At 39.8% G+C, this 13224-nt stretch overlaps 1 protein-coding gene across 2 annotated transcripts in view; it reads left to right on the top strand.

The window, feature by feature from the left end:
- fras1 (Fraser extracellular matrix complex subunit 1) overlaps window positions 1–12292 on the top strand; it is a 104970-nt gene extending 92678 nt beyond the window's left edge. For both annotated transcript variants that reach the window (XM_052557053.1, XM_052557052.1), the window contains exons 55-74: window positions 60–306; window positions 1030–1374; window positions 1909–2069; window positions 2156–2303; window positions 2398–2603; window positions 2783–2939; window positions 3105–3305; window positions 3390–3577; window positions 3805–4080; window positions 4281–4513; window positions 4788–4948; window positions 7407–7621; window positions 7738–7888; window positions 8024–8131; window positions 8646–8805; window positions 8894–9010; window positions 9172–9338; window positions 9419–9624; window positions 10089–10235; window positions 10497–12292. In XM_052557053.1, the coding sequence (XP_052413013.1) occupies window positions 60–306; window positions 1030–1374; window positions 1909–2069; window positions 2156–2303; window positions 2398–2603; window positions 2783–2939; window positions 3105–3305; window positions 3390–3577; window positions 3805–4080; window positions 4281–4513; window positions 4788–4948; window positions 7407–7621; window positions 7738–7888; window positions 8024–8131; window positions 8646–8805; window positions 8894–9010; window positions 9172–9338; window positions 9419–9624; window positions 10089–10235; window positions 10497–11072 (4170 nt within the window). In that variant the 3' untranslated portion in view covers window positions 11073–12292. The remainder of the gene's footprint in view (window positions 1–59; window positions 307–1029; window positions 1375–1908; window positions 2070–2155; window positions 2304–2397; window positions 2604–2782; window positions 2940–3104; window positions 3306–3389; window positions 3578–3804; window positions 4081–4280; window positions 4514–4787; window positions 4949–7406; window positions 7622–7737; window positions 7889–8023; window positions 8132–8645; window positions 8806–8893; window positions 9011–9171; window positions 9339–9418; window positions 9625–10088; window positions 10236–10496) is intronic.
- The last annotated feature ends 932 nt before the right edge of the window (window positions 12293–13224 follow it).

The following is a 13224-nucleotide window of genomic DNA, read 5'->3' as shown; positions in this document are numbered from 1 at the left end:
AGTCAAACTCTCTTTGAGTTGATAGATTAAGTCAAATGCTATTTAATGTGTTTCCTCAGGTTCAGTTTGATGAGAGAGAAGACACCAAGGTGTGCACCATTGTGATCAACGATGATCAGGTCTTTGAGAACATTGAGAGCTTTAATGTGGAACTGAGTATGCCAGTGTACGCCCTGCTGGGGTCAGTGACCCGCGCTAAAGTCAATATCAATGACACGGAGGATGAACCCACCCTGCAGTTTGATAAGAAGACTTACCACGTCAATGAGAGCACAGGCTTTATCTTTGCTCCTGTTGAGAGAAAGGGTCAGTGGAACCAATTTCTACAAAAAATAATAATGATAATAATTTAATAGATGTGCATATATGCATATGTTGTAAATCCTATTTTCAATAATATCAGCAATTTGTTGGGTCAACGGGCATAATATAAAAAAGTTATCATTTTATTGACCAGAATTTTAAAATAGTTTTTTTTTTTTATACCTATATTTAAGCTGGAACATTCTTTTTTAAAGAGGTTGTTTACCCAGAAATGAACATTCTGTCAATAATTACTCATGTCGTTCCAAACCTGTAAGACTTTTGTCCCTCTTCAGAACACAATAAAGATGTTTTTGATTAAATCCGAGAGCTTTCTGATCCTCCATAGACAGAAACGCAACTGACACGTTCAAGGCTAGAAAGGTAGTAAGGACATCTTTAAAATAGTCCATGTGACATCAGTGGTTCAACCGTAAGAAAACAAAAATAACAACTTTATTTAACAATTTCTTAGTGAGTGAGTTCAGAAGAGTACCACACATACGCAGGGTCAGAAAGCTCTCAGATTTAACCAAAAATATCTTAACTTGTGTTCTGAAGATAAGGTAAACTTGCTTTATTCTGAGAACCTGTGAAGATAGTCAATAAAATGTTATATTTACACACTACTGTAAAAATAGTGTATTGATGATAGGAGTACAAATAAGCATTTTTTAAAAACAGATTATCTTCATCGTCATGGGTTATCTCTTGTGTTTTTATTAGGTGACAGCAGCAGCACAGTCTCAGCCCTCTGCTACACTGTGTCTAAGTCAGCCCGGGGCAGCAGTCTGCACGCTCTCGAATCCGGCTCTGACTATAAGACCCGTGGCATGAGCAGTGACAACAGAGTCATCTTTGGACCAGGTGTGAGCATGTCTACCTGTGATGTAAAGCTGATTGATGACAGCGAGTATGAACTCTCTGAGGAGTTTGAGCTGGTGCTGTCCGACGCCTCAGACAATGCACGGATGGGTGATGTCACCGTGGCTAAAGTCATCATAGATGGGCCAAATGATGCCTCTACTGTCTTCCTGGGCAACGCGTCCTTCACCTTCAGTGAAGATGCAGGTTGGTGCAGTTTGGTTTTTAAAGGGAATATCATTGGTGTCAGTTTTGTTTTAAAACGTGGTGGTTGATTTATTACTCTAGTTTGGAGATTGAAATATAAAGACATTTTTTGGAACAATTTCATTAGCAAATTGAATGGTGGAGATTTTAAACATTACTTTTTAGTATTATAAGGATGGCGTACAATAAGAACTATTCAAAAAACAAAAATACAATTCAAACAGTTGTGTTGCTTCATATTTTTGCGGTTATATTAATATTTCCACAGGAATATATTTTTGTGAGAAACAGTGATAAAAAAAAATTCAGGATTGTTTGTTGCATAAAAAAGTTAAAAACAGCATTTATTTGGTATATAAATATTTTGTAACATTAGAAGTGCATTTACTGTCAAATTTGACCAATTTGATGCATCCTTGCCCAATAAAAATATTTAAAATATTTTTACTAACCCCAAATTTCTGTATGTATGTGTTTGTATGTTTTTTTAGTTCTTCCAACACTTTATTGATAGTACAAGGTATTTTCCTACAGGCACCATCGAAATCCCTGTTTTGCGGCAGGGCAGTGACCTCTCCTCTGTAACCTCTGTGTGGTGTGCCACACGTCCTGCTGAACAAGATTCAGCTACGCCCGGTGTTGACTACATCCCAAGTTCCAAAAAGGTGGAGTTTAGACCAGGCAAGACTGAGGAGGTAATCAAACGAAACTGTTCTTATCTGTTTTTCTGACATCTGTAAGACGATTCGTGTTTACAGACCTCATCTTTACTCTCTTCTAGACATGTAGTTTGACCATAATGGATGACATTCAGAACCCTACAATCGAAGGGAAAGAGTCCTTCATCGTGTTTCTTAGTTCTCCCAATGGAGCGGTCCTGACTGAACCATATGAAGCCTCGGTCTACATCACTGACACCACCCAAGACAGTGTGTTCACTTAACCATTACAGTCTGTTAATTAACATCCATTAACATTATACTGTATAAACATATTTATGGAGTCAGTGCTTTCTTCTTACAGTACCTAGCATGCAGTTTGAAAAGCTGGCGTATACAGTGAAGGAAAAAGATGGTGTTCTGCACATCCCCATTTTTAGGACGGGAGATCTGTCCTATAAGTCTTCCGTCCGTTGTTTCACACGCACAATGTCTGCTGTGGTGATGGATGATTTTGAAGAGAGGAGAAATGCAGATGATTCCAGGATTACTTTCCAAAAAGGGGAAAAGGTGTGGTTTCTTTTTGTCCATGATTCATTTTTAATCACTTAACCAAACTTCTGTGAATTTAGTATGTGAGTAAAGTGGAACAGAGTCATTTTATTATAAGGTATAGCTTTCATATAGCCTGTGTGTGGAAGTTTTCGCACAATACCAGACAAAGAATGTCTCTTGTTTCTGATTGGCAGGTGAAGAATTGTACCATATTGATCCAAGATGACTCTGTGTTCGAGCCAGAAGAGGAGTTCCAGGTCCACCTTGGAAGCCCACAGGGTGAGCACTGGATTGGAGCCATGATTGGAGTCAACGACATTGTGACTGTGACCATCACAAATGATGAAGATGGTGAGTAGTTAGCTTGTTGCTTAACACACAAATTCACATTTGAATTTTCACATTGGAACATGAAGCCATGGGTTCGATTTAATGGGTATGCATTTACTTTAAAATGTATTGCCTGAATGTACTGTTGCTTTGAAAATGTAAAAATGTGCACATCGTGCTTTTTAGCTCCTACGATTGAATTTGAGCAAGCCTCGTACCAAGTTCGTGAGCCCCCTGGTCCAGATGGAATTGAGGTTTTGAATATTAAGGTAATCCGCAAAGGAGATCTTGACCGTACCTCCAAGATCAGATGCAGCACGAGGGACGGATCAGCCCAGTCAGGTGTCGACTATAACCCCAAGAGTCGAGTTCTCAAGTTCAGCCCTGGTAAGTATATTTATTTCTTTTTTTTTAATTGTAAGACTGGACCTTCATTCTAATCTGATAATTCTGTTGTAATGATTTCCTCAGGTGTGGACCACATCCTCTTTAAGGTAGAGATCCTGTCCAATGAGGACAAAGAGTGGCATGAATCTTTCTCGTTGGTTCTTGGTCCAGACGACCCTGTTGAAGCCGTGCTTGGAGAGATCACCATGGCCACAGTAACCATCTTGGATCAGGAAGCTGCAGGAAGTCTCATCCTGCCAGCACCACCCATTGTAAGAGACAGACAGAGGATGCTTGTAGGGCTGACATTTAGTAAATCAAAATCGACTTGTCACAAATCACATACACTACCATATTAAAAGTAAAATATATCAGACTTTATTTAATTTTATAGTGTAATTTATTCCTATGATGGCAAAGCTGAATTTTCACAACTCTCTTTTGATTGAATCATGCTCTTGAAGTTTGGCTTCGTGTGGTCTTCTTTCTCTCCTCACAGGTGGTGTCGCTGTCAGACTATGACTACGTCCAGGAGGTCACTAAAGAGGGCAGTAAGAAATCTCCATCTCCTGGATATCCTCTGGTCTGTGTGACTCCCTGCGACCCCCATTACCCCAAATACTCAGTCATGAGAGAGCGCTGTGAGGAGGCAGGCATCAACCAGACCTCCGTCCACTTCAGCTGGGAGGTTGCAACTCCCACAGACACCAGCGGAGCACGGTCACCCTTTGAGACAGTGACCGATAACACACCTTTCACCACAGTCAATCACATGGTCAGTCTGATATTAAATCTGGAACTAAATTGAATATTTCCGAACAATGATTTTAATTTAGCCGTTAACTGAAATGTCCAATAGTACAAACATCCATGTGGTTTGCCATATTTAAAATGATTCTATGTAAAATAATCTAGAAGCATTTTCACTTTCTATCTTGGGCTCCTGTGGTTAAATAAATATTCTTCTCTTCACAGGTCCTGGACAGTATCTATTTCAGCAGACGTTTCCATGTGCGTTGCGTAGCTCAGGCCAGAGATAAAGCCGGGCACCTGGGAACTCCACTGAGGAGCAACATAGCCACGATTGGCACTGAGGGATCAATATGCCACACCCCCGTCACTACAGGAACCGCTCGAGGCTTTCAGGCCCAGTCCTTTATTGCCTCTCTAAAATACCTGGATGTCAAACACAAAGAGCATCCAAACAGGTCAGGAGAGACTTTTTTTGTAAGCAAATCATTGAATACAGACGAAGATGTCAACTTAGGTTTTAAAAACATGTGACTTTTTTAGAGCACTAGATGATTTTTGCCTCTGGGCAAAGCAAGATCAAAATGAATTTATGCGTTTGAAGGAACAGCAAAAAATCCAACTGTTAGACAACTGAAGATTCAAAAGAAGACATTTTGCAGCCTATGTTCAGTACTTCAAAGAAGAAAACAGCATTTTATCAAGTGAGTAATACTTTTTTTCTTGGAACAGGATCCATATCTCAGTACAGATCCCTCATCAGGATGGAATGCTTCCACTGGTGTCCACCATGCCCCTGCATAACCTACACTTCCTGCTCTCCGAATCTATTTACCGTCAGCAGCATGTCTGCTCCAACCTGGTCACACTTAAAGATCTACATGGCATCTCTGGTGAGATATCAAAGCAGGGACAGGGGATACAAACCTGTTTTCGTCAACAGCTTGAAGACTTCTGGTGACAGCTGCTTTGTTATTTTAGCTGTACAAAAACAGTCCGTTATGCCACTTTACAGTACCGTATTTTCCGGACTATAAGTCACACTTTTTTCATAGTTTGGCTGGTCCTGCGACTTATAGTCAGGTGCGACTTATTTATCAAAATTAATTTGACGTGAACCGAGAGAAATGAACCAAGAGAAAACATTACCGTCTACAGCCACAAGAGGGCGCTCTATGCTGCCAGAGATGCTGCTCAGTGCTCCTGTAGTCTACACTGAGCAGCATAGAGCGCCCTCTCACGGCAGTAGATGGTAATGTTTTCTCTTGGTTCTTGGTTCTAAATAAATGCGACTTATAGTCCAGTGTGACTTATATATGTTTTTTTCCTTGTCATGGCTATTTTTGGACTGATGCAACTTATACTTAGGTGCGACTTATAGTCCGAAAAATACGGTATATATATATATATATATATTAGGGGTGTAACGATACGCGTATTCGTATTGAACCGTTCGGTACGACGCTTTCGGTTCGGTACGCGGTACGCATTATGTATACCGAACGGTTCGTTGGAGTATTTAATTATATTTGAAAAAAAAAAAAAAAAAAGAGAGAGAGAAATATAATGATATGCGTTCAACAAGGTAGCCCAATAACCCAAACAACGTAACAGGCAACGCCCCTGACACTCCCGAAGAAGAAAAAAACACCATCTTATATGTTTATGTTAGGCTACTCAGCAGGCGCTCGCTCACTCAGTACGCGCTGAAGGCTCGTTGCAAAATAGCCAATGCGTTTAACAGACTAGAAATGAGAAGATCCTCCAATAACCAACAGGTCTGGTGTTTGGGTGCACTTTGGATTCCCTTTAAGCTATAATGGTGATGGCAAGAGAGTGGTGGATAAAAAAACAACGGTATGTCGCATCTGCAACATGACAGGGTACACCAGCGGGAATACAAAAAAAAAAAAAAAACACCAGCGGGAATATCTGGGATATATGCGTCAGTACTATCTGGGAAAAGACGAAAAAAAAGGAGAAACATGCACGCAGCAAACTATCCCTGCAGCATTTAGACACTATAGCTTACAGGGAATCCAACCCAAACACCAGACCTGTTGGTTATTTTAGGATCTTATATTTCTGGTCTGTTAAATGCATTCGACATTTTGCAACGAGCCTTCAGCGCGTGCTGAGTGAGCGAGCGCCTTAGGGGCCGTTCACATATCGTGCCTAAAAACGCATGGAAAACGCTAAGCGCGTCTTTCTCCTCCTTTCCAAAGCGCTCGGGCAGAAGCGCTCATGAGGCGTCTGTCTTTGCTAAGCAACAATGACGTGCTCTCTCCATGAGACGCGGAAATTTCAGCGAAGGATAAATGGATTTGCAGCTCTAAAAATCGCTTGCAGTAGCTCTGCTACTAAATTTATTTCAAAATTGCAATCCATATACAACTATGATCAGCTGATCCTTCATCTTGGCTGAGCTCTCAACGTTGTTACGGGAAAGGATGAAGCTGATTGGTTGGTTCTTGTCACATGACCCGCGGTGCGCTTGCGGCATTCTGAAAAGTTGAGATGTTTTTACATTTTGCTGTATCTAAAACGTATCGAACCGAACCGAACCGTGACATCAGTGTATCGTATCGAACCGAACCGTGAATTTTGTGAACCGTTACACCCCTAATATATATATATATATATATATATATATATATATATATATATATATAAACTGGGTTTTGTTATCATTAGGGGTGCTCCGATCACGATCGGCCGATCGTTAATGCGCATCTCGTCAGTAAAGCCGGTTTTCTAATCAGCGGTTAATTCCATCAGGTGTGTGATTTCACATAGAGCAGCTGTTACTACACAGAGCCGTTGTTAACTGAGAAGATGGGCCAATAAACGCTGAAAATTAACGTGATTTGCGCATCTTCTCTATTAACAACGGCTCTGTGTATTAACAGCTACTCTATGTGAAATCACGCACCTGATGGAATTAACCGCTGATTAGAAAACCGGCTTTACTGAGGAGATACGCATAACGATCGGCCGATCGTGATCGGAGCACCTCTAGTTATCATATAATAAAGCAACCACAAATACACTGGTTTGTAATACAATTAGTTTTACTATTTATTGCTCTTTGTTATTCTTCTAGTTATTTATCTATAGTGGCTATACTGGCTAATAAATCTGAATCTGAAGTCTTGTGCTTCAGGAAAGTGAAATATATGGTGGATATTCTACATGACTTAATTGCCTAGTTTTTTTTTATGTTGAATGTTTTGAATATTCTTTACAGAAAAATGCTTTAATGATTTATTTATTCAATAAAATATTAAGAATATTGTACATTTTAAAACAATATGTTTCAACTGGGAAAATATGTTGTAAATTCTCCCCCAGAAACCGGCTTCTTGGATGATGTGTTGTATGACAGTATATCCCTGGGTCCCGGATATGACCGTCCATACCAATTCAACCCTAGTGTTCGAGAACCTAGAACCATCCAGCTGTACAAGCATCTCAATCTGAAGAGCTGCATATGGACATTTGATGCGTATTATGACATGACGGAGCTTATTGATGTATGTGGAGGATCAGTAACTGCTGACTTTCAGGTTCGTGTAAACACATGACATGTATCCCAGCACAAATGGCGTATAAATATTCTTGTCTAGACAGAATCTGATGTGGCAGATTTAATCCATTCAGCAATCCGGGTGCATTTTTGCAGGTCAGAGACTCAGCTCAGTCGTTCCTGACGGTGCAGGTGCCACTCTATGTGTCCTACATCTATGTGACGGCTCCTCGTGGATGGGCCTCCCTGGAGCACCACACAGAGATGGAGTTTTCTTTCTTCTACGACACAGTCTTGTGGAGAACAGGTACATTTAGTTTCACCTCCAGCCTCAAAGAAACTGGACATACTCAAGCACAGTCTGTTGTGTAACCTGCTGTCATCACATAAGTGTGTCGCAGCTGATGTTAACTGATTGCTGATAAACATTTCTTTACTCTAGGCATCCAGACAGACAGCGTGCTTTCAGCTAGATTACAGATCATTCGGATCTTCATTAGGGATGATGGACGACTGGTGATTGAGTTCAAAACCCACGCCAAGTTTAGAGGTCTGTAACTTCAATTTTCAGCAATTCGTTCTAATTTCCTTTCTGTTTATGAACATAACGTGATGTTTTCACCTGGAGACATTTAAAATTGTACTTAGACAATACTTAGTATTAAAAATGAATAACTGTCATTGTGCTGAAACCAGGGTTCATGAAGGAACTGCAGGGGGTTTGTGAGTTGATGAAAAGTTAATAATTAATTATTATTTATTATTATGAAATAAACACATAAATGAATCCGCACAATTAATTTAAATAAAATACAAAGTGCATTAATTGTTAAAAGTTTAAGGGTTTAGAACTTTGAAATAGAAGAGTTTATGATTTATAAATAAAAAATGCTGATTATTGTTATACAATTTTAATTCACAACAGTAATTTTCTTTTTTCATTTTTTATAATTACAGTTATTATGATAACAATCATAAAACCGTGAACATATAAGTGTCCAAATACGTTTTGTATATGACATCTTGAATTATGAGTGACTGATGAAACATGCTTCTCCCTCTAGGTCAGTTTGTCCCAGAACATCACACCCTCCCTGGACAGAAATCTCATCTGATGGCTCCAGATCACTTGGGAGGCATCGAATTTGACCTGCAGCTGATGTGGAGCGCACAGTCCTTTGATTCTCCCTACCAACTCTGGAGAGCCACAAGCTCGTACAGCAGGTAAGCAGCGTGAACTCTAATGCTCTCACATTAAGGAAGTGTATCCATCTTAATACAAATTGATCGTGTGCTTCCTGTTGTGCTCTAGGAAAGACTACTCTGGGGAGTACACAGTCTTTCTCATCCCCTGCACGGTACAGCCAACCCAGGCATGGGTCGACTCTGGGGATAAGCCTCTTTCCTGCACGGCCCATGCTCCAGAGAAGTATGTTACCATGGTGCTTTTCCATTGCTTAGTAGAGCCAGTTGTCATCCACTTTTAGTAGACTCGTTTTACAGGTTTCATCAGGTGCAAACTCTTTGTGTGAGTCAACCAGAATATTCAGTAACGAGCAAGGGCTTGTAACACTCTATTTCAATCCGTAGATTCCTGCTGCCCATCGCCTTCCAGCAGACAAACCGCCCTGTTCCTGTAGTCTACTCTCTGAATACAGAGTTTCAGCTTTGCAATAATGAGAAAGTCTTTCTAATGGATCCTGCTCTCGCAGACATGTCTGTTGCTGAGATGGACTATAAAGGAGCCTTTTCGATGGGTAAAATAACAAAGCAATGAAAAAATAATAATTACCACCACTATCATACTTTCAGTCATTCATTGTTTGATATTATGCAGGTCAAATGCTGTATGGCAGAGTGCTGTGGAATCCTGACCAGAACTTGAATTCGGCCTATAAGCTGCAGCTAGAGAAAGTATATTTGTGTACAGGACGGGATGGCTATGTGCCCTTCTTCGACCCCACAGGCACTCTTTACAACGAAGGCCCTCAGTATGGATGCATTCAACCAAACAAGCACCTCAAACACAGGTTCCTGCTTCTGGTAGGTGTCTGTTGAAACAAATCCAGACCAGTTTAACCAGTCTAACAAGATTCATTTGGTGTGGTTAAGTTTTAACTCGTACACTTTTGTGGATGGAAATGGTCAAGGAGTAATATGAAGACCTTTGAACTGTTTTTGTGTATCTTGGAACTAATATATATATATAATTTGTTTGTTTCATATATTTTTAAAAGATGTCTCTAATGCTCAAGAAACCTTTTGATTAATTTCATGCATCTTGGTTGACTAAAAAAGAGAGCGCTGTGTGTATGTTATCTTAAAGCAATCTCTAATATTCTGAGAGAGAGTATTGATCAAAGACAAAAACGCCATCAGTATTACAGTAATAGTAACACTGGAGTCCTCTGGGGGTCATTTTCAGCTCAAATTCCACACAAATAATAGATCACAGGATTAAGTATTCCTGAGAGCTGTGTAATAATTTTAAATGATGTATCATATAGGACCGGAAGCAGCCTGACGTCTGCGATCACTACTTCCATGATGTTCCATTTGAAGCCAAGTTTGCATCTGACCTTCCTGATCTCCAGTCCTTGTCTGCGTTGCCAGGTGTAGACGGTTTCACAATGAAGGTGGATGCCCTTTATAAGGTCAGTGGTGGCAAGATTCACCAAAAAGTTAAGTTGTTAAATAGACCTTCTCTTTGAAACACATATCAAAGCCAGAGCTATTCAGTTGTACCCTTCGGGGGAAGTGCCTTGATCTGTTTGTTTAGTAAAAGATGCCAGGCTGACAGTGTGCCATGACTATAGGGAACTGGGCTAAAGGACAAGATTATAAAGGGGATATAATATATGTAAAGGGGTTATTTTGCTGGGCTTAGAATCTTATTTGCATTTGCTCTTCTTTAGGTTGAGGCAGGGCACCAGTGGTACCTCCAGGTCATCTATGTTATTGGACCCGAGTCCATATCTGCTCCCAGAATCCAGCGCTCAGTGACCTACGAGCTCAAACGAAGTCGCCGAGATCTGGTGGACCGTTCAGGTCGTCTAATGCTGGATGAATCCCTGATCTACGACAATGAAGGTGACCAGGTAAAGAATGGCACCAATATGAAGACCTTGAAGCTTGAGGTGGAACCATCGGGCACCTTTAATCCCCAGATGGGAGGATCCATTGGGGGTGGCATGGCAGCCATCGTCCTAATTCTCCTGGTCCTTCTAGCCGTCTGCCTCATGGTCAGAAAGTGCCACAGGGTTGTAAAAAAGAGGCCTGTGAAGACAGTGGAGGACTATCCTCTGAACACAAAGGTGGAGGTCTGTATAGAACGTCTGGAGAAAAACCTTAACAGCAAGCACTGCTCTGTAAGAAACATCAACGTCCTCAACAAGAACCCAGAGACCTACAAGGTCAATGGGGTCAAGGTCAAACAGGTCAATCTGGAGGTCAAACTGCACAACAACCTGAATGATGGCACTGAAGTTTGACTTCCTACAGTAGAGTATTTCATGGGAAAAAATAAACATTTTCTATAAATATTTGTAATGACATGATGTTAATGTATTTTTGTATGACCATGAGGATAAGAGGGAAAGTATGCTTGACAGCTATGCAGTGTAAATCATTTCACAACTGAGCTACCTCAGACATTAATGAACATCACATAATGGTGTCATCAGATCTTACGTTTCCAATCTCAGTTTTAAATCATCGCTCTATGTAAGAATCGTACAACGGCTCAGTGGTAGCTCAGCCACTTTGTTTAAACGAATGGAGAGTTTGTATCACTGCACCTGCTATTTTGTCACGTCAGTAAAAACACATGAAAGTATTAAAGGAAGGATAAGTGCCAACACTTTGGACTGGGAGAGTGATGTAAATAGGTTTATTAAGTGCAATTATCGGATGACATGGTCATCCCTGTATTTTGATTTGGCTTTTGATGCTCTGCCTCATTGTGTAATTTACTGTACCTTTGGCCTGATCACCGGTGTGCCATGCTGATATTTGTCAAGTGCGATTTATTTAATTCCAAATCTGAATAGACTGCCCAAAGTGATGCATTTGTTCGTTTATGTAAATCTTTGGTACACGTCAACGAGAAACCAAGTGTTTTGATGAATTGTATGAAAATAGATCATAGATTTGATAACCACTATTGATTTGTCAGTCTGCCGACTCCATTTAAATGCTGTAGCCTTTATTATTTCACAACACTAGGGGAAAAAAACTATTTTTGTTTTATATGACTGCTGCCTGTACTGATATAACCAAACACTACCAAAAATCTTCACATGGATTTTTTTTAAAAAGATAATCCACCTCATGTTATTCTGCATTATTTAGTCTTGTATTAATGTCACATCATGTATTAAGTCAGGCACATCTATAGTTTGTATCGTTTGTATAGTTGATTCACTCAAATGTTCTGTATTGTTGTATTAAGTCATCACTGGTCACATGTGCTAATATGATCAAGAATATCCAGAATCTCTAAAACACTGGGTGTAGTGTGGGAACTGTCTCTCTCTCTCTCTCTCATTCTCTCTCTCTCTCTATTATTCCATTTTGTCCATTAATATGTGTCTAATTGTGTGCCTATCAAACAGAAAATTTTTGGAGATATCAGTTTTTGGTGCTATCATTTATGTTCAAATAACATGATGCCTGTACTTGTGCCTTTTAAACAATAAAATTAATAAACCTATTATGAATTTGTGCCACACTTTAAGAAATGTAAGTTATGTTTGTTTAATCACCAACTTCATTTTTAGGAGACTTTCATTTTAGTTATAGTTTTTTCTGTGAGTCAACTCCACCTCATGTGAGTGTTACAGTAATAGTAGCCTACTTGTAATGTTTTGGAAGATGCACATTTTACTTTTGAACTGTGCAGAAAGTGAATAGAAGCTCAATATTCAATTTCAATTTATGTATAAAGCACAACTATCATTGACTAGTGTGCCGTGCCAAGTAAGTAACCACAAACCGAATTAAAACAAAGAGATGATCACAAATAAAACTCCAAGACATGGCAGAACAATTGTAAATCACAAATAATAAGCCAGATCAAATAAAAACTTTGGATTAAAAAATGGATAGTGTATGGGCAGTTCTGATTTCTTTAGGAAGACTATTCCAAAGTCTAGGAGCAACTATACGGCGAATGCTCAATCACCCTTAGACTTCTGGTTCTGTCTGGGTCTAGGAACCACTAAGAGACATAAGTTGGCAGACCTGAGAGCTCTCACAGGTTGGTGAACTATCAACAGGTCCAAGAGGTAAGAGGGTGCTAAACTGTTTAAAGACTTAAAAACCAATAAGAGCACTTTAAAGTTAATCCTTTATCGCACAGTTAACCAATGTAACAACTGTAGGACAGGTTTAATATGCTTATGGCAGCAACATTTTGAACCATCTGAAGGCGGTTTAAGGAGGATTGACTGATCCCCAAATAAAGAGAGTTACAATCATCAAGCCTTGTGGTGATGAAAACATGGATTACTCTTTCAAAATTGGTAAAAGAAAGAAAGGACTTCATTTTTACCAGGGTTCACTACTGATAGAATCTTGACTTCACAACTTGATTGTCTTGTCTATCAAGTTTTAAGTCACTGTCCAACACCACACCCAGATTTT

Source organism: Carassius gibelio, chromosome B5 (assembly GCF_023724105.1).
Source record: "Carassius gibelio isolate Cgi1373 ecotype wild population from Czech Republic chromosome B5, carGib1.2-hapl.c, whole genome shotgun sequence".
NCBI lineage: Eukaryota > Metazoa > Chordata > Actinopteri > Cypriniformes > Cyprinidae > Carassius > Carassius gibelio.
Note: the sequence above shows the minus strand (reverse complement) of the source record. Positions and strands in the feature narration are given on the sequence as shown.